This window comes from Rousettus aegyptiacus, unplaced genomic scaffold, assembly GCF_014176215.1.
Source record: "Rousettus aegyptiacus isolate mRouAeg1 unplaced genomic scaffold, mRouAeg1.p scaffold_m13_p_1, whole genome shotgun sequence".
Classification (NCBI taxonomy): Eukaryota; Metazoa; Chordata; class Mammalia; order Chiroptera; family Pteropodidae; genus Rousettus; species Rousettus aegyptiacus.
Window position 1 is genome coordinate 182011323 of NW_023416284.1, and position 26119 is coordinate 182037441.

At 49.7% G+C, this 26119-nt stretch overlaps 1 protein-coding gene across 4 annotated transcripts in view; it reads right to left on the minus strand.

Annotated features, from left to right (window-relative positions):
* Positions 1-26119, minus strand: part of PRKN (parkin RBR E3 ubiquitin protein ligase) — a 943383-nt gene that overhangs the window by 627607 nt on the left and 289657 nt on the right. For all 4 annotated transcript variants that reach the window (XM_036218434.1, XM_036218431.1, XM_036218425.1 and 1 more), the window contains exon 3: positions 12068-12305. In XM_036218434.1, the coding sequence (XP_036074327.1) occupies positions 12068-12305 (238 nt within the window). The remainder of the gene's footprint in view (positions 1-12067; positions 12306-26119) is intronic.

Consider the following 26119-nt stretch of genomic DNA (forward strand, 5'->3'; position numbering starts at 1 on the left):
CTTTGTTAGGCCGCGTGTCTTTTAAGAACAGCCATTAGTCTTTGATAACCTTCGCGAGCTATCAAACAAGATAGCGTCACAAGATGTCCGAGGTCCATCTGGCATGTTTTCTGTCCCAGGCCTGGAATCTGTCATCCCCCAAGGATTCACGGTTCCTTTTAATGAGAAATAATATGAAGAGACCAAAATCTGGGTGGCCGTGAACTCACTCTTAACGTATGGGCGTAAAAGGATGATCTAGACATTCCACTTAAAAAGAGATTCGTGGGCGGTTGACGGCATGGGATGAAAAGACAAACTCGTGGCCACTCGGCAGAATTGTCTGTGAAATCATCGAACTACGGATGCCCAGGCCTCAGCAAGACCTACTTAACCTGCGGTTCGAAGGTGAGCCCTGAGTTGTTTAAAAGGCCCTCGGAGAATGAGTCACTCCAGGGGCTACTGCACAGAAATGTAAGTAATAGTGTCCAGGTACCCATGTTTCCAGGACCTTGGTCTCCAGTGTATCAGATACCTTTATAGCTGAACAGTTTTTATTTTTAAATAATTGTTATTATTTTTCTATCTTAAAATATAAAGTCACTGTAGAAAGGTATAATGAAATAAAATACAAAATAATAAACAACTCATAATTCTATCACAAGAAAGAACTCGTATCGACTCTCGTATCTGATATTTTTACGTTTTCTATATACATATAACACATAGATGTATTTATTTGGTTACCTGTTTTTTATGGAATAGGATCATATGCTACTCAGTATTCTGGAATCTACTTTTTTCATGTAGTATCTTTCTATGCCATTAAATATTATTTTACAACATCATCTTCAATGGTTTTACAGAACCTGATTTTATCATGTTGCCAAACATTTATCTTTTCGGTCCCTGTTGTTGGACCTCTTGATTGATTGCTTTCAATTTTTTGCCAATATAAATAATGCTGTGTTGATGAACATCTTTATGGATAATTCCTTGTATACATCCATCACATGACTTTATGATACACTCTGAGAAGTAAAATTATCAAGTCAAAAGGCAAAAGTTGCATTCCCTCCGGTGGGACTGTAAAGCCCTAAAATAATTCTCTATCGGTTTGAAGTAGAAGAAAAATCTGTAGACACAAAAAGGAGTATAACTGAGAAGCAAGGGTGTACAAAGGGGGGAAGAAACTTGTTCTCTGATTTTTTTAGAACAGTCATAAATTGAATTTTAACGCACGGGAAAAACAAGCAGTGTGTAGGGCATTGCGATTCGGAGCTGGAGGCGCCGAATCGTGTCGCGGCCGCATCGTGTTGCAGTAGGTGCGACCTAATTCCCATGTGTATATTCGCGAGCTGGAGGATTTGGCAATAAGAGGCAACTGTTTGAATGCAGAATTTTGAAGTCAGAATGCCTGGTGATGGCGATTCCAATGATTAAGAAATCTGTCTCTGACAAAAGAACTAAACTCTGCTTCAGAAACCTAAACTTCTCCAACAATTTAGAATCTTGGATCTAAATAAATTCCATTTCCCAGTCTCAAAAATGCTATTGAAGGAGAAATAATTGCTTTTTCATTCATTTAACACATAGTATTAAGTGTGCACTGTTAGGTAACACGCTGTGTTAGGTACTGCGGACAGTACCTGCCTCACGAGACTCACTTCCCAGTGGGACTCGTAGGACCTGGGTGAGCCACCCCGCTGTTCATGGCCCTGCTGTCTACCGAAGGCCCATTGTGTTAAAAGAGCAAACTTGTTTCTTCCTTCACACAAACAAGAAAAAATTATTTGCCACGGAGTTCGAAAGAAAAGGATAACTACGGAAATGGCAATTTAAAAAGCAGCTGGAAAAATAACAGGTCCGGAAAACACTGGATTGCTGTGTTACTGAGAGACGGGTGGTGGTGTCCTGAGCACGGCTCCTCGTGCTCGGCAGCAAGTGGCAGAGACGAGCAATCCCGCGCCAGCCCTAAGGGACGGGCGTCTCCCATCGCTGAAGACGGGCTGCGCTTTGTTGTGATGTGGTATCGCTTTTCGACAGAGGAGAGTGGACTGAGCAAAGGACTTAGAGCTTCGGCTCCCCTTTACCAGAACACACGGGGCGCAGTGACAGGCATCGTCATTCTCCCCTTCATGCAGGGGCATCCTAGGTGGCCACTTCGAAGGGTGTCGCCTCGCTCCCTGTGGAAACTTCTAGTTCCTTGTACCCTTGGTCTCTTTTCCCAAGAGGATATTTATTTTTTTTTTAAACATGAGACCAAAATGCCAGTGATTTCACTATTAAAAAAAATGTAGTCGAAGAATATCATCAAACGATTCGAGGATTTTTTGAAGAGAGGTGACTTCACAGCCACCAGCTAGAAATCAAAGCGTCCGGGCTGGCTCCTTATCATCAGGAGACTTCTTATACTGTTGTGAGAAGTCCACACCACAAGCGGCTTCTATAAATAACTACTCGGGCAGAAGCATCGTGCTCGAAGCTGTGTGTCTTTCATTCTTTGTGACAATAAAGAGACTGCGTGGCCAAGAGCAGCGATCTATGCGGACTGGCAGGTCGGACGCGCCCAAGCCGTCGCTGTCGGTGAAAACATCTGCCTTCGTGGGTACGTGGGTTGGTGAAGAGCGTCTTGTCTTTGAAAGGCGGAGCGTCACGAGGGTGCGCGCACACCCTCCCCTTGCGACTGTGAGACCCACACAGGGATCCGGGTGCCGGGTTCGCGCGAACGTCGGACGAGAGACGTCGGCAGCACCTCTCGCTCCCCAGGGTGCCGGCTCCACCCCACCCCAGATCCACACACACCCGCCAGGGCACCGGCTCTGTCTGCGTCTCTGAGCTCCACGCGCACCCCGTCCCAAACCGCTCGCATCCGCCACCCGCCGGCCCAGCCGCCTGGCGAGGCCCCCCGCGGTCCACGTTTGCAGTCTGTCCCCACCTAATCTGCTCTTTCAAAATACTGGATGGGGCCCAAGGGTCTTTCGAGAAACTCCTTGTAGGAAAGAAAACCAAAAAAGATTATAATAACTTTTTTTTTTTGCCTTATTAAAACTTCCCTTCTGTCCAAATGATTCCCAGTGACCACGAATCATAAAAACCCAAAGGTTAACCCTAATTTCTGCTAGAATACTCTAAAAGGAGAAGTACATTGCCTAATATAATATGGGGCGAGGGGGCACATACACGATTTTGGGCTGGAAGGCTATGAAAATGTAAAATCCTAAGAATTTTAATTCCATTACCTCGGAACGCCGCTGTCCTAGCAGGGTACCAAGCACGTGTTGGAAGTGACCGAAACTTGCAAATAAACAAAGAAGGGCACAAATAAGTGAAAAATGAGGCCCAGCCCCAACACCAGAGTGTGCAGAAGGAGGTGTTTGGGGCAGGAAGCCCGTGGAACACGGAGCGAGCCCTCGCTCCTGCTTTTTCCCGAGACAGAGCCTTTCGCGTCTGCAGGTTCACGTCCCAGAGCCCCGGCCCGGCCCGGCCCGGCAGCGGGCCTTCTGCGCGCGTGAGCCGGGAAGGGAACGGGTCGCAGGCACGGCCCGCGGAGCAGCCTTGTCAGCGCCGGTCGCGGAGTGCCTGGCCTCAGCCCCGTGCGGGCGGCGACTTCGCTATCTCTGCAGCATAAGCATCGCTGCTGAGCCCGTGAAGATCACCAGCGCTTCCCAGACTTCAGTGCGCACGATCTGGCTGAGGCCCTTGTTCCAAGGCAGCGTCTGAGTCCTCAGGCTCGGGGAGGGGCTGGGTCGTCTGCATTTCTCATCCACTTGCAAGTGATGCGGGCGCTGCTGGTCCACGGGCAGCCTGGAGCAGCAAAAGCAGATGGTGCGGAGCGCTAGGGCTGGCGGAAGCAAAGCCAGGAGGCCGAGGCTCCTGAGCCCCCGCCCATCCCCGCTAGGCTTAGCACCTGTGTCAGGGACACAGCGCACGCCGCGGCCCCCCGCGCTGGCCCGGCGGCGAGAAACACACGCCTGTCCCCTTCTCCCACAGCGTTTCCCAGCAACGAGGAGCATATATGAAGTACCGACCGCACACCAGGTGCTGCAGTAAACACTCGAGAAATAACATGTCACTCCTGGCTCACAGGATCTTCGTCTCATGCGCCAGACGAAATGAGGGCCGTTTGATTCCCTCCTTACGGCAAGCCAATTACAAGCCCACCGACCGACTGAACATTCTGATTAGCTTCATTATCATGCAGGGAAAAGAACTTTCAAAGAACCAGAGTGCAATCACACACCTCGAACTCCAAAGGCAGTCAATTTAATTTAAACTTTGGGGATGGAGAAGAATTCCTAAGATTTTACAGAGCTTCAGAGGTGCCATTTGGAAAATTAATTACAGTTCAACAGATTCAGAAGGTATAGGAGGTCGTGCCCGATTCCATGAAATTACCTGGGAAGTAATTCTAAAAAGAAGGTCCTGATAGTTTGTTTACTTATCACGAGGATTTCAATTTCTTTTACAAAACGGACATTTTGCTAATTCCTAGTTCCATCACACAGGCAGAACAGACTCCTGAATTGCATGCACATTTCTTGGACACCACAGTTGATACAAAATGATACCTCCCATAAGAGTTTCACAGAATTTCCATCGGTCTTTATTTATTCGGAACAAATACAGAAAGTTTGAAGGGTTTATTATAGAGAGTCCATTTCTACTAAAAGAACTGTAATATTTTTTCTTTATCTTTTTTACAGCCAAATCAAGGAAACGGAAGCCAGCAGCCCGCCCGCTCCGCTGACAGGCTCAGCATTAATTAGTCTGCTCCCACGATCCCACGGTGGACCCCGCCAGCTGCGAGCACCCCGCCTTGGCTCCCACTCTCCCGTCATGTGCAAATCTCACCGTCTTGGCACAGGTCCGGCATCTTCCTAAAGCCCTTGGGGCCCAGAGAGAAAGCTATGTGAATGCTTTGCTTCTACGGGCAGCAGGGCCTGCAGGAGCGGGGCGCCCAGCACGGCGGGCTGGGCTGGGGGTGCCTTGGGTAAAGAAGGGGTGGGTGTGACGGGCCGCACTGGCCTGGGGGCCATGCTGCCCCCCCCCCACCATCTAATCACAACCTGACTCTGCAGTCAGCTCACCGCTCGCCAGCACGGTCACCCACAAACTGGCCCGCTCGCTCAGAGCGTCTGCGGGCTGCTCTCCGTACCCTCCCGCACACGGAGGGAAATCACTGAAATTTGTCAGCTCTGCCTGACTGCACACCTCTTCCCTTTTTCCAAGTATTTAAGAAAGAAAATGCAAGATGTGGAGACGCTGTCTTAACGCCGGAAGAGAAAGGACGATGTGGCTGGAAGTTACCGTGGCCACCGAAGGCTCCGGCCTTCGGAGCCTCCTGCAACAGGGTCCAGCTTGGCCGTCACGGCCCGCGAGCTGCGAGCTCGTCCCCTCTCGGAGTGTGACCAGCCTCTTCCCACCTCCTCCGAAGCTCCCCCAGCCTCGGGCAAAGGCTTGCCGTCTTCCGAAGCCCCCCGAGAGTGCCCGCCTTGGCCTCTCCCTCCGCCAAACCCCCACGTCACTTTGAGTTTCCTCTTTTCCAGAACTCGCTCCATGTCAATTTGCACACGTGCACACCTTCTAAACTGTGAGCTGCCGGGGGGTCTCGGTCTTCTTGTTCACCTTTGTGTGACCTGCTGCCAGGACGTCCTACGTAAGACGTTCTCCCACGCTCTGACATACGTTACGACACGGGCGGGTCTTAAAGACGCTGCGGTACATGCAGTAAGTCGGCCACGTAAAGACCAGGATGGCCTGATTCTACTCGCACGGGGTGCCTGCAGCGGTGACATTCGGGGAGACAGAAAGCGGAACGGCGACTCTCAGGGGCTGGGGAGGGGGAACGAGGAGCCGTTCAGAGGGGACAGAGTCTCTGTGTCGCGATACAGAACAGGGCTCGAGACTCGTTGTTCAACAACGTGAATGCGTAATGTCACCAAACTGCCCACTTAGACATGGTCAGGATGGTTGACGGTACGTTATGTTTTGTTTTTCTTTTTACCACAGTAATAATTTCAGAAAGAAGACTCAGGAGATGGGCTATGACAGCAAGCGAGGGAACTGTCTGTCGGACGTGCGCTGCGCCTGGTTGTCTCAAACCGGCCCCCTTGGCGCGTCCCCCTGCGCTCTCCGCCTGCGGGTAGTAACCCTGTCCCCCTGCCACCCGTCATGAACAAGAGCTGGAGTCGTAAGGGCCACGTGGTATATGGTAACTAAGACTTAATGGCGGTGTGACAATGTATCCAGCCCCATCCATCTCCCGGGCGACGGAGGTCTGAAGCCAGGAGACTTGCAGGACGTTGACAAGCCCACCCTCGGAGAGGTCAGCGAAACTACGACGAGCAGTTACATGGCAACGTGCACCAAGTGTGACAGAGGGGAGGGAGCCAGCGATTCGGACTTCCCGGACAGGAACAGGGGACCGCCGCGCCCTCCCCCCAAACCCGCCCAACACGCGTCAGGCCGGCCAAACCCCCGGCCCCGCGCAGTACCATTTTCTATGTTTTCGCTCAATATTGAAAGGGCAAAAGTCTTTGCTGGAGAAAAAATTAAGTGTTTGGCAGAATCATAATGTATTTTTCCTAATTTGAGTGATAGCAAATTTAAGTCCCTCTAATATGACCACCAAAATGTTGTCATTTCCGGGAAGGTTGACACGAGAGTGGCTTCCTAAATCTGTCCAGTGGCCAAGAAATTCACAGCCTCGGGCATGCGTAACACATATTTTCAAGCACTCGAGGTGTCATTTTCGATAAAATGAGAATGAAGTCTGAAGTTTATCATTTTATTTCATTAGTAGGCCTCCATGACTGATTCGTGCTTGGCAGGTGTTAATTAACTTATAATCTCAGAATCGTTTTCATCTGAAACTACATTCGACCACTGGAAAAACAAAACAAAACTGCTGATGAGAACATAATCTCTAATGATCGCGATGTACCGATAGTGTGTGTTCAGAGCTCCAGCCTTAGAAAAAAATAATAAAACTCATTTAGTTTTTTAATAGTCTTTATTTCTTACAGTAGTTTCAGATTCACGGTGAAACCGAGCGAAACGTGCAGGGGTCCCCTGTACCCCGCGCCCCCACACGCACACGGCCTGCTCCGCTGTCGAGTCCCCACGCCAGGGCCCGGCAGGTCGTGCGCCGATGGAGCGGCCCGATCAGGGAACTCGCGCTGACACACTTGTCGCTCGGTCACGGCGGTTTACATCAGGGTTCACTCCTGGGGCTGTGCGTTTTATGGGTCTTGGCAAATGTACGACGGCATGTATCCGCCATGATAGTATCATGAAGAAGAGGGTTTTTTTGTCCTAAAAATACCTTTGGGCTCCGACCGCTCGCCGCCCCCCCCCCCCCCCACGGCGAACCCCCGGCAACCGTGGATCCTCCCAGCTCTGTCGTCTCCGCGTCCTCGGAACGCCGCCCAGCTGCATGTGCGCGGCGCGCGGGCTCCTCAGACGGGCTCTTCCTTCGCTTCGCGGCACGCACCTGAGTCCACTCCACGTCGCTTCACGTTTGATGTTACATCTTTTTAGCACTGAATGGCACTTTATTGTCTGGATGCATCACCACTTATCTGTTCACCCGCTGAAGGGCATGGTGCCTGCCGGCTTCCAAGTTTCGGCATTTATGAATACGGCCGCTGTAAACGTCTGTGAGCGCTGACTGTGTAGACATGCATTTTGAACTCATCTGAGTAAACACCGAGGAACAAGACTGACATTAATTGGATTTGATTTCAATTGGAATGGAAATCGTTTAGGTCAAGCTGAGATGTTGGCTACTTGATAACATCAAGTCTTCTTCTCCATGAACATGGAATGTCTATTTATCTAGTTCTTCGATTTCTTGTATTTAAGTCGTATGGCTTTCCTCAGACAGATCCTACAAATGTTGTGCTAGGTTTATAGCTAAGTTTTCCTAATGCACATGCTATTGTGTTTTTAATCTCTAATTCCCCTTGGTCATTGCTGATATGTGAGAAGACAACTGGCTTTTGTATATTAGCTCTTGATATCAATTCCAGTGTTTTTTTTGTCAATTCTAGGAGAATTCAGGGAAAACTACAGTAAATTGGACAAATCCTCGGTCCTTTATGAGATAAAGTATTTGCAGAAGAAACCGGAGCACGAACTGGAAAGCAGCAAGCAGGGCGAGAGCCCCGAGCAGGAGGTGACTGCTCCCGGGGCTGACGATGCAGGGGTGACCCGCCATCATAGTTTACACTGCTCAGCTGAACATGGAGTTAAGTCCTAGAGTTGACCTGGGATAACTCACGTCTCCTTTCCTGGTCCTTGGCCGGTGTGACAGAAGTAACATGTCCCCCTCAGCACAGCACGCAGGGAGCCAGAGGAACTCACTTCTGGTCTGGGTTGGGGGTGGGAGAAGCACTTGAGGATGCACCCTACCAGGCACCTGTCCGCCAACAAGGGGTGCTTGGCCAGTCCCCGTCCTGCGAAACACACACAGTCCACAGGCCCCAGCAAGTGCGTAAACAAGAAACAGAAGCTCGAGGTCAGGTGTAGCTGAGATCTGTGTGAAAGTCTCGTCCCCAAGCTGTGGTAGCATTGTCATTTACAACGCTGTATACATTTATGAGAGTTTATTTGATTGATTATTTCAGTTGAAATAATTACATATTTCAGTTAAAAATATAAAGAGACTATTAGACATTTAGCATAATTTTCTGAGAGTCTACTGGTATCTCAATCGCTAGAGAGAGAGAGAGGAAATATTTTTTAACTAAAAGTATTATGATCTAGAGCAAATCAATTTAAGGTGTCAATATAATTCTAAAATCATTAATTATAAAACTGAGGACTGAGGCAATTTTATAATAAAATTAAATCATAAGATTAAAATCTTAAAATTTTCAGATGAATACTTTATAACACATTAGGAAATTTATTAAAATATTAATATGTACAAAGAATAATGATTCCACTGATATTAATATTCAGACAATGAATATGAAGGTATGACTTTACTCTAAAGAATATAAATTTTTTATTATTAGAATTTTTATTTTTAAAAATGATATTAATTAGTTTATGGCTCTACTAACATAATAAATCCATGTGTTGAAAAACAAATATTTCAAAGGCATATATATAATTTAGTTATATTTTAAGGTACACTTTAACTCTCAAATATATTCTGTTTAGACAAAATATGTCATATGATTACCCTTTCCATATACAATAGGTATAGCTGTTTCATTTGGGACTTGATGTTTTAAAATTGCACATAAACTATATCTCACTGCACATTCCTCTGCAATTTACAACCTTTTGGGTTTTTTTTTAACTTAACACTGTGTTTTGGAGATTAATTAGCGTTGACAGACCTGGGTCGTTTGTCTTTACTGTAGAGTTATCGTAGACTTTTCGTAACTATTATAAGAATAAAACACTGGTTATTTATCCACGCCCCTGTTTAAAGACAGCTGTGCCCTTTCTCCTGCTGCACGGACTCAAATGGTCCCGTTACGATCATCTATACAGGTGTTTCCTCACGCGCTCTGAATTGCAGAATATGCTTACCTTGAATTTCACTAATTCCTGTGGAGTTGTGAATTGCTCTCTATAGTGGCTGAATCGATCGATATTCCCACCAGCCTGGAGAGGAACACTCACTGTCCTGTATCCTAACCAACACTTGGTATTGTCAGCTTTTAAGCTGTGGCCCATCAGGTAAGAATACAATCATATGATACTGTGTTCATAGTAATTTGCTGATCATTAATGAGACCTTGAGAATATTTCCATGTTAACTGATCACTGTTTTCTCTTAAATGTTATTTTCTCTACTACTTTGTTTCCTGTTTTTGTACCCATCAGACTATTCAATATTAACTTTTACATCAATATTCATTTATATTTACCCATATTTACTATGGTATTTGCTGAGCCTCACCCCTTACATCTCATTTCTTCATCTTGGGTTCAAACTCATCCTTCCCTGTTATAAGTACATCAATAGTTCTTTCAGATGAGTGCGAATACTCCCAATTGTCTAAAACTATCTTCGTTTTCCTCATTCTTGAGCAATATTTTTGTCAGGTATGTTGGGTATAGAACTCTAAGTTAGCAGGTGCTTCCCACGGTTTAATATTACACCACGACCATTTTTCTTCTGTTTTTCCTGTCAGGAGCCGTTCGAAGTATGGTTTCATTCTCGGTAATTTCTTTTCTTTATTTGATGTTAAGATCTTCTCTTTTTCCTTGGTGCTTTATTCCCTTTATGGAGTGAGTTTATTTCTATTTATCTTGATTGAGACCAACAGCTTGCTTTTTTATTGATCTTGCTTGGGGCCATGTACTCTTGAATCAGAGGATGTATCCATACTGGAAAGTTCTCAGCCATTCTCTTAGAAAATTGTCTCTCCTTTGTTCTCATTCTCCTACCATATATAGGTTCAGCCATCTCATTTCAAACTCCTAGTCTCTTAAAATTACTTTTTGCATTTCGACCTGTGTCCCATTATGAGACACTGCCTCGTATGTAACTTCCGGTTCACAAATTCTCTCTTCGGAATCACCTAAAATTTGTTGTTTTAACCCATCCACTAAGGTTTTTTTTTTATTATTATTATTATTATTTTCAAAAATTCCGATAGCTAAAATTATGTGCTATTCAACAGCTGCCGTTTTTCTATTATGTATGTGTTCTGTTTTAGGTTGCAATTTTTTTTCTATTATGCTTTAATGAACACGAAACATATTTGTTGTGCATTGTTTCAAAATGCCATTTCAGTCTCTCAAGTTCGAGGAACAAGTTCGAGGAAGTTCACGGTGCACGCCCCCCTTCGCTCAAGGAGGAATCTCCCTGGCTTGACTTGTAATGTCTGATGGCGTGCGCCCCCTCGGCGGGGCTGTCTGTCTCTGGGGGCGTCCACGCCATGCCACCTGAGGGTCTCCCGGGACGCCCTGACCTGTGCCGCTCTGCTGGAGGCGGCAGACGCGCCATCGTTCTGAGGCCAATTTTATATTAATTTCGCATTCCGGACCACCTCGGGACAGGTTTAGACTTATCTCCTTTTTCCACATTTACCACATATTTTTTTTCAGTGTCCTAGGCTCCCAGTACCCGTCTTCCTCCTCTCCAAAGCACGTCAAGGCCACGGTCGGCAGCTCACGGACTTAAGTCTTGGGCTGACCCCTTCCTCTATTTAAACACAACTACATTTTTGTACTTTTTCACTTGTCCCTGGAAATTTTTTTTTTTTTTTGGCAATCTCATCTAATTAAAAAGAAAAAAAAAGTACTACAGTTTATTTAGTGAATTAAGCAGGAAACGTTTCATACTATTCTAGGTCTCTATCATGCTAGTTCTAGAACCTTCTGACACTGTGAATGCAAGAGTGATTGCACGTGGGAGAGAAATAAACTCCTGCCTTGTAGACTCATTGTTATTATTTTGTGTTTTCTGTCATGCGCAGTCAAAGATAATCTTGTTGTACCTTTGACTATTTAGATTGGCAAAGAAACAACTCAGGGAAACATATTAATATTGTCAAAATAGCAAAGGGATCTCCATCGGCGCCAAAGAAAAGTGTCTGTGAAATGGGCTGTGGCACAGGGTGAAGGAAGGAATCATATTCTCGGCATTGTGGTATGTTGCCTTAGAACCTGAAAATAATGACTAAAACTGCCTCTAAAGTTCTCTTTCTGCTTTTTAAAATGTCTCTACATCATCGGAAACACAATCAGCCAAAATGTATTTCAAGAAGCAACAGAAGAAAAGGAAGATAAAGTTGGGAGGGATCCGCAAGTACCTCAGTTGCAGTTTGGCCCTGGCACAAAGCACCACACGCCCCATCACCCCAGCGCCTCAAAACAAGACAAAACTGCCATCGTAGTCCCAACATCTCCTCCAACCCTTATGTTCGCTCTTCATTTGAAAGCCCTACGTCCTTAAAATTCGTTTTACTTATTAAACGCATCCCCTCAACTCTGACATCCAAGCCCGTTCCTTCTAGTGACGTTCCTAGTGAACCAGACACGTATGCAGTGAAGTCCTCCTCCACGGAGACTTTACTACACAAACGCTTCGCCGCACACTAGCCGTCACTCGGGTTACCTGGCTGTCCAGCCGGCGGGGCGTCCTTCTCTCCGTCCTCGCTCAGAATGACAGCCAGTCCCACCGAGTCGGTCGGGAGCACGGAGCTGCTGAAGTCGACGCGAGTCAGGCTTTCGGGGGCCCTCCCCGAGCCCCCCGCGGCATCCCGTGGGCCGCTCCCCGCGGCGTTCCTTTCTCGGCCTTGGCCCCCGGGTCTCATCACGACGTGCACGATGCTTTGCTGGTCCAGGTCGCAGCTCTGTGCGTGAGCAAAGGGAAAACACAAGAGGAGATGTGAGCATGGACGTGCCAAGTGCCGCCGAGCTGTCCGCGGCTCTAGAGCACGCGGAAGGTGCTGAAACCTGTCCCCGCACGCGCTCTGCGCGCAGTCGTGAGACACGCAGGGACGCGCCCTGTGCGGTGACCCGAGGGAGGCACGGCCGCCCTGCCAGCGAGGCCGCAGCGCTCACACGGGGGCCCAAGCAACACGGAACCGCGCCACAGACTGAAATGTGCGGATAAACGGCACGCGGCGACAAAAAATCTAAAGTAACATCCGAAGGGATGTGAAATCCAGCAGAGAAATGCACCGCGATGCGTACATGAGCAGAGTGAAGAGCAACACTCTTTTAACCCTGATTTACTTCAGAAGTGATGCGTCCTTCGAGTTATCGGCTTTAAATATTGTCATTCGTTTTTGTTTGAAAAAGCACAGAGCGTTGGCATTTCTTTCCCCGGAATTTAAAATAAATGTGTTTATGGCAGACGCCGCATACACCCCCAACGTCACTGGCAAACGTCGCCCCCCGCCCCCGCCCAGCGAGGAAGCAGGTGAACAACATGAGGGTGCCAACCTGGGAGTCACACCCTGTTTCATCCAGTTTCACGGTTAAAAAATGTGAACGTTTACGAAAATGTTGTGCATCTGTACGGCGAAGCGCGTGAACAAGAGACTTAAAAATGTAGTACAATTAAAGTTAGAAGTCGGACGATTTGCTCGGACAAAAACGAGACTGCCTTAAATCAAACCCTGGTGTCAGAATATGACTGGCGGGAAGCTGCCCCTCGTCCATCCGCCACCCTCCTCCCACGGAGCGAGGACCTTGCTCGCTCAGCGCACCCAGGGATCTCAACGTCTTCCAACCCCCGCTGCCATCCTCTCCCATTTTCGGAATGTTCGAAGAACTCCCTGCGGAACACAGTGGTAATTTTATAACTGGTGACGCCTGCCCCCCCGCCCCACCCGGGGCTCCCACGCCCCCTCTCTGGAACTTTGGAGATGGTGTCCATCACCGCCAGGCAGCGCCTGGTGTCGGCCTCCTCGACTCAGGACCCCGGGACACCCTCTGGTCCCGAGTACCATTCCTGCCAGTAGAGAAAGTTTCCTGAGGCCCGGGAGAAGGGAACGAGGCTGACAGCTCCAGCTGGACATCAAGAGTACATTGGGGGAAGGTACACAGGGGGCACGTCCTGGGCTGTTGAGAGGACATAGGCCACCTCCAGGCAGAGTGACAGGTGCTGAAAGGTTATAGCACAGGGCAGGACGGGTGGGGGACGGGGACGGGACCCCGCGCTACCCTGGGAAGCCAGCAGGCCGGGACCCGAGGGGAGGGGTCGCTCAGAGGGAATATGGGAGGCGACTTGGTCCTGGATTGGCTGGACGCCGTCTGTCCTGGCCCTGGCAGCTGGCTCACAATGGCCGGCAGCAGCTGGGTCACAGACGGTCCCTCCTGCACACGCTCTCCTCTCCACGCAGGTGCCGGACCTCCGTTGCATCGACGAGCTTGCTCTCCCTGCCACTTGTCCTCAGAGCTCCGCGTCCTCCCCGGGGCAGCTCCGACTCGCCAGCGGTCGACCCCCACCCCCGGCCCCGGCCTGCTCCCTCCTGACCTCCTTACTTCTGTCGGAGCGCCCATCCCCCACGGCGTGCAGGTGCCGCGCCCCCTCCTCCCTCCCTGTGTTCTAAGAGCTTCAGGGAATCACCTCCCGGGACTCCTCCTCACTGCCCCGTCCAGCGAGCTGCCCAGGGCGACCAGTTCCGACTCAGGAATGCGCCGGGCACCTCCGGCTCCTTTGCGTCCCAGCTGTCACCTCGCCCTTTCAGGGCCCCGTCATCACGACCGCTTCGGACTCACTCCCTCACCTCCCGCTGCTCCCCACAACCCCGTGTGCACGACCCTCCCGAAGGGTCCCCGTGTCGCTTGCTGGAATGACCTGACAGCCCACCGCCGCCGCTCAGGTCCGCCCAGACGGTTCTCCTGAGATCGGCCGTCTTTGGCTTTGCGTCTTCACCTCCGCCTCACCGTACACGTGGAGGACGAGACGATGCCTCAGAAATAGTCCTCGCGGCTCCCCTCCTCCTGCCCTTGGTTTTATTAGCGGAACCTTAAAATGCGCCCGCACCCTGCCCAGGCCATCGAAAGAGCGCCCTGGCTGCCCTCTGCGCCTTCCCCCCGGGACTGCGCACGTGGCCCAGACCCCCGCCGGGGCCCGGGGCGCCACGTGGGGCGGTGCCCGCCGCGTGGGCCGAGCCGCGGGTGCCCGGCTGCCCTGACACGCGTGGAAAAGCGGTGCCCATCGCCGGGCCCCTCGGACGCTGCGGCTGTCCGTGAAGTGGTAACCCGCAACGACACTCTCGTTTCCACTCCGCTTGGGCTGAGGCCGACTGTCCACCCTCGGTCGCCGGCACGTCAGCGTTCAGCCAGCGTCTGGGGCCCGCGCACGGCCGTCGGCCTGGGCCATCCAGACAGAGTGGCGCCGAGATCGGAGCACGCTCAAGGGCGGGCGTGTGGGGGCGCAGGCCGTCCACCCTCCTCCCTGAGCGACGGCTGGGAACTGGCGCCGACGCCCCCTGGGGATTTATCCACACTGCGCTCTTTTCGAGGGGGCTCGAGAACTCAGTCAGGTAAACTCTCTCTGGGTTCAGGCTTCAGCGCTTCCTGAGATCCTCCTGCCAGGCGAAAGCAACACCCCCTGCCATCCGCGTCCCCACCACCAGCCCCGACCCCCCACTCTCCTTCCTGCTGTGGCCAGCCCGGGGCGTGTGTGTGCAAGGTCTGGTCTCCCAACTTCATTCAGAAATTCTCGAGATGGGCGACGGGCCGTATTTCCGTTTTTACTTAGTAAGCACCTCGCCTCACACAGAGCTTTGGGCCCAGTAGATGTAGAAAACATGTCTACGAATTGAACAGGTGAGTGGCGTGGGGGCGGGGAAGGACACACGAGGGAACGCGCAGGAACGGTCCTAAGCCCCGCACCCCGGTGCTCCAGGGGAGCAGGAAGACATGGGAGGAAGAGCGCGGGCTCTGAAGCCAGAGAGATGCAAGGGGCCAGCTCCGTGACCTCTGGCAAGTTCCTTTGCTTCCCTAAGCCTCGGTCTCTTCATCTGTCACGGGCCATAAGATCGCCCACTTTAAAGAGGTCTCTGAAGAGCTAAGGAGCTACGCGGAGGGCAGGGCCCGGCCCCCCGTGATGACTCAGTCCGGCGTCGGCCGTCAGGGTCGCGACCACGGTGCAGGAGCTCTGTCCCCTCCCTCACACACCAATGCAGCCCCAGAATCCCATCCGGCCGCTCCACTCACACGGCCTTCTTTGGAAAATGTGCAGAGAAGCTACAGCGATGCGACCGTGATTCTGTTAACACCCAAGCTTTCCACGAACTAAAAAATGGTTTTAAAAAAACCCTCATATGCTCAGATGCCATGAAACACATGACGACTCTGAGCGAATTCTCAAGGGCTGCTAATTGACGAATATGGAAGAAATCCAAGAACCGAGTTTCCCTTTCAGATCCAGATTTTCCTAATGCCCAGAGAAGCGCAGCGAAGGGATCAGGAAAATCCCAGCCGGATTTCCGCAGTCGTGGTGGTATTTACAGAACATATTTCTCCCAGTCTCCATCCATTGTTCTGAGACTGGTGACTGTTTAATTCCTTGATTCTCAAAGTAAACGGCGCCGGGAGCAGTCCCTTTGCCAGATGGCACAGACGAATCGCCACGCGGGTTCCGCTCAGAGCCGCATGGATTAACGCACGCCACGGACAGCATGCCGGATCCGGTTCAGCTGTCTAGCCAGTCCGAAGCCCCAAATGAGATTTAGTCGCACGGTACACACACAATCCCTCAGCTTTGGGGAGGTCTCGTGGAGGCGGGAAGATGGCAGAGTTCTCCGACACGGCTTTAAACCTCCTCAGGGTAAAAACGATGTCTTGTCTTTGCTTCCTCAACAACTAGCGTAATTGCCTGGCAGAGAGGACGTGATACATTTGTGGGTTTTTTGTTTTGTTTTGTTTTTTTGCAATAATAAGTTACTGATTCAGCACGTTAGGCAGTGACCTAAGTTGTTTACTGTGGACAAAACGAGTTGCGGTTCATGGCACTGGGCTTGGTCTTCTGCTGTCAAGCGGAGCTGTCATTCCACTGGGGACCCGGAGGGTGGCATCTGGGGTTCTCCCTCTCCCAGGCCTCTGATCTGGAGATCCCACAGTTACGATAAAATTTCGACGCAAGTCGTTTGCCAATGACCAGCTCTAATATACAAGACTAATATACTATACAGCTAATATACAGCTGACTAATATCCGAGAACTGTATGTGTTTTACTTTTTCCAAAAAGGAATCCCTTTGGTAACATGTCATTTGTTTTCAAATGTTTGAGTCTTCTAATCCAATTGGAATACCGAAAATGAGAATTTGAAAAACCTGCGAACGGTTCTCAGAAATACGCTTAAGTTTTTAGACCTTGTAAAAGTAAATAATGTGACTCTAACAAAAACAGAGGAACGAACCGAAAGCACTATACTTAAAGCAGGGCTAAGTAGATGACGTCTGAAGTGGTGGATAATGAGATGGACCCGCAGTTGTCACGCGCTGTGACAGCGGCACTTACGTTAGTGACGGAAGTAAAATAAACGCGCCCTGTGTCTGGGCTCCGGCTCTCCTCAGGGGGCGTCAGAGGCCTGTAGGCTCCGTTGGTTGTCTAGCATCCCCACGGTCCCCTGGAGGAACCGCGCACAAGGGAGTCTGGGCAGAGCCGGGAGGACGAGGCCCCCGCGGCGGCCTTCAGCATCTTGTTGCTGCTGCTCGTGCAATTAATTCCTCGTGACCGGCGTCGAGCTGCAGAGGAGCGCAGCACAGGCTCCCGGCGCCGGGGCTCAGGGTGGGAACCCAGCTGAGGCCGCCCCGATCCCGCCCTCTGACTCCCCCGGGCTCTGCGGGGCGGCTGCGCGGAGGATGGGGCCGGAGCCCGCAGAAGGGCCATGGGGCGGGGGGACGGGGGGCAGAGGGAAACGGGGGAGGGCCGCGGGGGAAGACGGGGGTACTCGGCAGCAGGCCGAGGGGACACAGCACGGGCCGTGGTGAGCAGCGGCTCGGAACCCGCACGGACGCGCTTCGGAGCAGAGCGGATCCCTGAGTGCGGAACATCGAGACGGACCCTGGGCCTGGGACCATCTGCAGGTGGCCAAAGGGAATCTGGGTGCATTGCATTTAAAAAAAAAAAAAAGAAACTTCCAAAAGTAAGACCCCGTGCCTGTTAGAGGACCAGGAATCGGGCAAAGCGTGAAGAAGTCGCGAGGAGAGGGCGGAGGCGGTCGCCCCGAGGGCTGTCCCCGGGACCCTGGGACCCCAGCGCCCGCAACCCCAGCGCTTGCGCCCGGCACCGCACCTGCTTCTCGCGCGTTCCCCCGTTACCAGGGACAGCGATGCTCTTCAGGGCTGATCTACGGGATCGGCCCGAGGGACCTGTCAATCACACACGCTCCCCCTGGGGCTGCAGAGCGACCTGGGACCCGGGGACGCGCCCATCTGGGGCTGCGGCAGACACGTCGGAGGCGAGGACACCTTTCAGACAGCTCCAGCCGTTCACCCACATAAGCCGTGACGGGGCCATACGGCCCGGTTCCGTCCGGGCCCAACGCCCTTCCAATCCGCACGCGGCCTCCGCAGCTGCATTCAGGACACCAGCAGGCACCGTGCACAGACCCGCCCGCCGGTCTCGCTTTCTAAGCACCTGGATCGACCTACTCCATCGGTCTACTGACTTCTGTGCTCTCTGAATCAGGCCAAGCGAGCTTCAATGCCTTCACTCTCATTCGTTCATTTTCAGTTTTAAGTGTGTTAAACTATTGCATCGGGCAAAATGCTTAAACTGTTTCCGCTGGAAGGCTCTCACACTTCCTGTTGTGTACTAACTTCACATTTTAACGCCTTAAAAAGTCTCTGATTTTTCATTTGAATTTTTAATAGCACACAATTTTTTCTTCCAAGAAAAGCCATAATACGATCAGCCAAGAATTATCAGATAAAAGATTTCCTAATTTAATAGTCAACAAATTTTATCAGATTTTAATTTTAAAAATAAATGTGACATGGAGCTCTCTCTTTTAGATAATTTTGAAGAAATACTTTTCAAAACAACTTAAATTTTCCTTTTTTTGTGCTGTTAAAAACTCAGAATGCTTCACACTTGTTTCTTCTGAAAATAACTTCTAACAAACAGATGGTTTTGTAAGCCTGCCAGAGCGTTTAATAATGTATTTTCTACGTCAAAGGAGGACAAAATGCCTATAGGCAGGTATTTAATGGTAATAGTGAGGAAACGTTTTGCATGGTCGCTGCTAACAGTGCCATAGCGTGGTTAAGACAATGTGGACTTAGAGATGCTCAGATACCCAAAACAGAACAGTTCCTGCTGATTTTTTTCCTCTCGAACTCTGCTTCCCATCCATACTTTTCGATGAACACTAAATACCAATTTATATTAATTGGATGAGAATGAAAACTGTTTCTTCAACTTAATCTTTCATTTTCTTTAAAAAAAAATTTTTTTAATGATGATACTTCGTGATTTATGCTTTGAATTTATTATGCATTTCCTATGACTGGTTTTCATTATAATCAAAGATGTCACGCTCCCCAGGGACAGTGAAAGGCCCCGTTCTGGTTGCCAAAGGCCGAGCGACATAATCCTTGTGAAAGGTCAATTAGCCCCATGCCAATTAGCCAGCGTGGGTCAGAGCCCCGTCCCGCTCGGTGTCCCTCCCGAACGCTCATTAGGGTTTATTCCACAGGGAGCTCGACGGGGTGGGAGTTGCGGGGGGGGGGGGGGGGTGGAGAAAAAGTGAGAAACAATCGGTTCTGCCGCACGTTAGCCACGCAGTATGTGATTTATCGCGCGCGGCTGGTGCTGTCTGTGCAGGTGAGGGCTGGCACTCCATCTACCCATGCTCACCTCTTCCTAAATACAAAGGATAGCAGATAATCAATCCCAGGCCCATTAAAACCAAGTTAACACCGTGCCTTACGCTGTAAACTTTACAAAAAATGTTCCCCGGTGTTGTTTTTCTAGATGTGATTTTGTTCCTATTCAGAACCTCCAGGTCTTCCAGTCCCTGGTCTACAATAAGGACAGGAGGAGGGAGGCGAGGCTTCGACAAGCCCTGCGACCTCGAGGAAGAAGCGAGAGCTGACAGGTTTTCATGTTTACTTTTTTTCAGACTGACACAGAGATAAACAGTCTCCCACCCTGGCTGTGAATTCCTTAGGTTTCCAGCCGCAGGTTTAAATTTTAGGTATAAATATAACACGTTGTCTGTGATCTGGGTGTCTTTTGCCATGTGTAGCAATTCTGTTACTCTGATAAATAAATCGCCAAGCTGCGACACTCTTCCCCACCTGTACTCTAAGCAGATGCCTGCTCAAGTCGCCCCCAGACACAAGCCAGGAGGAAGGCACTGAAAGTCTGCAGATCGTGACAGACTGCTGGACTCTGGCAGCCGACTGCAGGAACGGAGCGACAGTGTTCATTTCTTCCATTGCGGCTGTTCATCCTAACTAACGCTGTCTTGCAATCATTTACTCAGGGGGAACAAGGTGTTGAGACCACAGGCCACCCGAAGCTCCTCCTGCTAGTCACGGCTCTTGCAGGGGAGCACAGCGCTGCGCCGAGGGCCACGGGCTCAGGTGCAGGTACAAATGAGACAGGTGTGCTGTGCGGACACAGTGGCCGGGGGCGCTTAGCTTTAAAACCTCACTTGAATATAACAGGTAAATATTGTCTTTGATGAAACAATTTTTTTTTTCAAAATTTATCTAACAGAACGCACATATAATGAACCTCCGTTATGATTATTGACTGGACTTTTACACTTTCATAACATGAACATCCTTGGGTTAGAAGATAGATGGAAAGCTCAGCAGAGGCCTGTTCTGTCTTCCCCTGGGATAAAGCGATTGGAGAAACCTACAAAAATCCACTGGGGGGGGGAGGGGGATTAAAACTTTGGGAGTGAGATAGTGCCTCAGAGTGTGGGGCCAACATTTTCTGTCTCTCCATGACAAAAGCTAATGACACCCGTAAGAAACCCACAGAGCTGACCATAGATTTAGTTGCATCTACACCAGGTAACTCAGGTTATGTCTCTACTCTGGCAGAGAGAGAGGAATGGCGAGGTGGGGGTTCAGTTACGAACAGGTTTCTGAGGAGTAAAGGCTCGGGCCTCAACCCATCCAAGGCAAAGGCTTCGGGAGGACTGTGTGGCATCTTCTGTTTCAGCCGCCGTTACAAACAGGACAGTTGCAGAATAACATTATCCCATCGATTACGAAAAGACTTTAAGTGTTACTTGTTTTTGTTGTAGTTCTTTTCGCCTCGGGCTACAACTCACTTAAAAATATATATATAGTCAGGTTACTGTTGCAAACCACTTGGAATAGCGGGGCTGTGACTTTGACTGGAGATACATTTACACTTCTTTGTTTCATTTCGTGTTCATTGGTAGGGATTGCTTTTTAAAGAATATTTAATTATGTGAATAAAAAAATAAATAAAACGAGTCCTATGCAAAGTAATCTCTTGGGGTGACCTGATCATAAATGCAGACCTGGGCAGGTCCTGGTAGGTGGCTGTCACTTCTTTAGCATCTAGCTTAAGGCACCTCTGAAATAAGCCTTAACCGCCCTCAAGAGAGAACACAGCCTCCTGCACTATCCTGTAATCCCCGCCTGGGCTCTCCCTCCTGTCTGAGTCTCCCTTTTTAATGAGAAAATAACCGCATTGTTGTAAGACAAAGGGGATGCAAGTTACTATTGGGTGGCTCTGTTGAAGAAATAAAGACATACAGGAGAAGAGAGGAGGATGGCTAAGAAAAGTCAAAACATCTTTGGCTCTCAACTCTAACATTAGAGTACAATCTCTAACAACTCCCTCAAATTCTCATTGAAAACACTTAACTTTTCCAAAAATCTGAAGGAAACCGATGCTATATCATAGAATTTTTACAGTAGGACCTTCACAAATCACAATTATCACTGAAACCAGCCCATAAGACATGCTTGTTCAATGAATAACAATAATAACTATTTTGTTAGAACTATGGAGAGCGTATTTCTGAGCATTTTAAATATTATTTGTAGTCCTCACAATCACACTGAGAAGTACCATGGTGGATAGAGCTCGCGCGTCATCGAAATCCACGTCCTCCTCTCCCTGGGCACCTCGCCGACCACTGCCCAGCTGCCTTCGTGTTTGTGGTCGGCCCCGTGAATCATCCTTGCCAACGGACTGTGAGTGGAAGCGACGGGTGTCACTCCCAGGCCAAAGCGCGCCTACTGAGGTTGTAGTTGAAACGAAGACAGACAGAGAAGACAGATACACGAGAAGATGACTGACCAGGGAGAGGGCGGGTAAAATGTAAATGTCCAGGAAAGCTCGCAGCCGTAAGCTGGGGGCCACGTCATCTGGTCTGCGCCACGCAGCCAAAGGCGACACAGAGCAGTCTAGCGGCACACCTGAGTTACGTCATCGGGTGCCGAGAGTGCAAGCGAGCTCTCTAGAGACGGCTCTGCACTCATAAAGGTTAAGATGATTTCATACATTAAAGTTAAAATTAGCTGGTCGAAAGGGGACGTTTCCTTTTTAAACGGGCTATAAAGATACAGAGTGCCACACTAAGGGACAGGTTTTATCATTTCATTTGCTGGTAATTGTTGAATCCACTGCCTTTCATAACTTTTTTGAATGGCCTTTTGAATTTTTTTATTTTTAGTTAGCTTTATGGCTGTCGGCCTTGATCTTCGTGTATCCTTTGCCAGAAATCAATCATCCCCCAATGTTCCCGTCATGAGTTTGTCCTCTTCGTATTGCCTAAAACATCACCGACATTTTGAACCCATTTGCACACAGTCTTAAGCCTACTGACATTACGCGTACAATGCTGACTCCAATCGAATTTATCATTTGGCATTATCGTAACTCCTGAGCAAAGACAGCAAACTTCTGGGAGAATTGGAACAAAAAGAAACACGAGATCCTCCTGAAAGTAGGAAGAGGTTTTTAATAAGTTGACAGTGTGGTTTGAGTGGTTGCTATGACAATATCCAGCTCTTTGAGAAAGACCCTGATAAGGCATTCATTAGGAAATTCAATTCTCCACAGCAGTCAAAGTTTTTTCTTTCTTTTTTTAACATCTACCCAAGTAACTGACTTTTAAACCGATCAAGCATTTTACCTCCATTTTCTCACCTTAAACTTCACGACACCTGTGACATAAGCATTCTCAATAAGAGAAGTGACGTCCAAAGACATGCGTGGTTTACCCAAAGATAAACAACGGCCTTTGAAACCAGGTTTATCTTGTTCTGAAACCGCTGTGGACTCTCGCCCTTGCCCGAGGAAATGAAGAATGAGGGAATTAACACGCCCACTCTCGCTTCCTTCTGTCCCCAAGGCAGTTGTGAAGGCAGCAGTTGTGTGCACGGCACACGCACCCTCAAACCAGTCTTGGCTGTCGCCGAAGGCAGTTTCATCGAACGGGCCAGAAATGGAGACAGAGCGTACCGGAGACACAAAGGGTAGTGCAGGACGGGGATTCGGGCCCGGGAGACGAGCCGGGGGCACCGCGGAGTCCGGCAACTTCTGGGGGGACAAGCAAGCTCCAATGTTCCTGCGCCGGAAAAGCAGCGCGTCTCCCTAGTTATAAATCACTGCGTATAATGACGATATTTTTTGAGAAAAATGTATTTTTTTTTTTTTGCTAATGGTATACATTCATGAAAATGATTTTAAAATGCTGTTTTTGTTTTTGTTTTTTTCTGACAAGCCTTAATTTAGGTAGGTGGCATTTGTTTAGAAAAGATTTTGAAATGCAAGTGCTACATAATCAAGCAGAGCTGGACTCAAGCATAATGAAAGGTTTGAGGACCAAGAAAACAAGGCCTTGTCGTCATTTTTTTTTTTTTTTAACTTTCTAAACAGGCCCGTGACGCTCGTGTCAGGGACACTGTTGTGCACCCGGCGCCGCTCTGGACGGCGGGAGGAGGGCTTGCTGCCCACGAGGTCTCGGAAGCCGGGAGGCCGGCTAGGGCACAGGGAAGCCTTGCCGTAGCGCGAGCTGGCTGGGGCTGCTGTCACCAAGCACCACGAGCGGGATGATTTGAACAGCCAGAGTTTGTTGTCTCACAGCTCTGGAGGCCGGAAGCCCCAAGCCAAGGTGGCGGGAAGGACAGGACCCTTCTGAGGCTGCAAGGGAGGACGTGTTCCAGGCCTCGCCTTGGCCCGGACGGGACAGTCTTCTTCCTGTGTCTTCATGCCAGCTTCCTTCTGTATCTGTTTCTGCATCCGAATTGTCGCTTTTCATAAGAACACCGGTCATACCGGCTTAGGGCCCACCCCGACGACCTCATTTTAACTTGATCACCTCTGTGAAGACCCTGTCACCAAATGAGGTCACATTCTGAGGTACTGAGGGTTATAAGTTCAACATATGTTTTGGAGGGTGTGCAACCCAGCCCATAATACCCACCACGGAAGAAGAAAAGCATCCTGGAACCTGGCATTTCACCCGGAGGACAGCAGGATCCCTCCCAATTCAAATAACCTGGGTCGGGGAAGGGGCAGGAGAAAGGAAAAGCAAGAAGCTGAATTTCACTGCACATTTATGTAAGGCCTTTAAAACAGAACGAGCTACCTGGATGGGGGAAGATTATGATTTTCCTCCTCCTTTTGGGACTAGAAATTAGGCCTTGAGAGAAACTGGAGAAATGGAGAACGTTTCATTCCGGGTTAGACAAGTCGCGGTCTGTACGTATTTTCAGGAGCAGCACGTGTCCTAGCAAGATGCTGGCGTCTTCAGAGGAAGAATCTCAGCCCCTCGCTGTGTCCTGAGGCCTCGGTCGACGGGCCACGGCTCTCTCCCTCTACGTGCGCAGGAACTAGTGTCCTGGAAACTGTCTCATGTCCAAACGAACCCGGATCTGGTCAGATCGAGGTGCCTGTTCGCTTGCTCGCTTTAGTACAAGGCGGCAGGTTGCTAAAGCTTCACTGAGTGGGCTCGTTAAACAGGAGGGCCAGCTGGCTTCCCCGCTGATGACTGGCCTCACAATCACGCCGTGGAAATGAAAATACGTCTGACACAAAGTATCAGAATGTTTTCCTTCTACATATAATGTAAACCCTTGGTTTGACATTATACTTTACTCCTATTTTAAGTTTTCACCTAATACCTTGATATCCTGGCACATTCAATTAAGTGACGATAATGTTAACGAGTCATTCTTTCTTACCAAGGTTCAAGGCCTCACGTGTATTTTTCAATGACTAATATTATGACAATATGAATGCCATGAGTTTTCAGACTAAAGCAGAGCTTGTATTTTCAAAATAAAAAAGTTAATTCTTAAAACAAGATGAAAGGTGCTGTCTTTAAAGCACCGATGGCGATTTCCCCCTTGCAAACTGCCTCAGCTCTTCCAGCTGTCCCCACAACCCAGGAGAATGAAGGAGACAAAGCCCCTGCCATGGAGACGACAGAGTGAGGAGCTGGGCGTCCCCCGGCAAACATGTCGGCCGCTTCCCAGAAACATCGCAAACACGGTCAGGACAAGTCTAGACATAAAGAGAACAGGGTCAGGCCCACTGAGCTCACTCACAAAGCTTCTGGGGGAAGAGCGTGGACAGAATGAAACCTTAAATACACTCTTCCGAGTTCAGAAATGCTAGTGCTCGTGACAGAAAGGGGCCCCGCCGGCGATGGGCGCCCTAACCTCGCAGCGGACCGGCCGAACGGCCAAGTGTTTGCTGAGATGTAAGAAAACGTGAATCTGAGAATCCGAGCATAGAAAGGTGAAGAACTACCAGCATCCATTTTGTTATAAACTGAGCCAGGAAGGTCACGAGGACTTCTGAAAACTGAAATGCGGCGTAAGGCGTGCAAGATGGTGGCGGCGAGGCTTCGGGGGCTCTCTTCCTTAGCCAGCTGGTCCGCCTCACCCCTCTGCCGCACCCCGCGCCGCCTGCAAGGCTCTCCCCGGTGAGCCGCCCACTGCTGCTTGCAGCTGACACGAGCCAGTTCCGCTAGGCTGGACGCCAACGGAACGTGTCTCCGGGTGGGGCGGGGGGTCGTTCTTGATGCCTGCCCTTGCCCACCCCGCCCATCATCCCCCTGATCCTTGGGGAGGAGGTACTGGAAAACCGCTAGGAAACAGGCCTGGCCCCCCATGTTCCCATGAACTTAATCTCTTGCTTGAAAGACAAATGAAGGAGCCTTGCGGAGTCAAAGATGAGAGATGTTTTTGAAAGTTAGGCCGACAGAGGAACACCCCGTGAAAAGGGAAAGGCCCTGCCTTCGGTGAGCCCCGCGTCCTTCTCGCCCTGCCAAAGGCCTTTTCTGTTTTCCCGCGGTCCCTCGGTGAGGGGACAGCAAGCTCCAATGGCGTGTCTTCCGTTACAGAAGACGGGACGGCTTGGCAGTGGGACTTGGGAAAGGAACAAAAGATTGAAGAGAAACAAGGTGTTCCGATACTGAGCAAACTTGATGAATTGTTTTGTAATAAGCAAGCAGCCACTTTCAGATAAAATTCATTCTATCACCCAAATTATGTTTTCATTTCTCAACTGAACCATCTTTCAAAGACACGCGGATACTCGATGGGGAAGCAGCGCAGAGCCGTAATGGAGCAGAATGTTTGGAAACATCACCTGATGATATTCTTTCTTTGTTATCCCTCTCACACCCTGCAGGGCTTCGCCTTCAGGACTAAACCCTCTGTATGGAATGGGGGGCACACACACAAAAA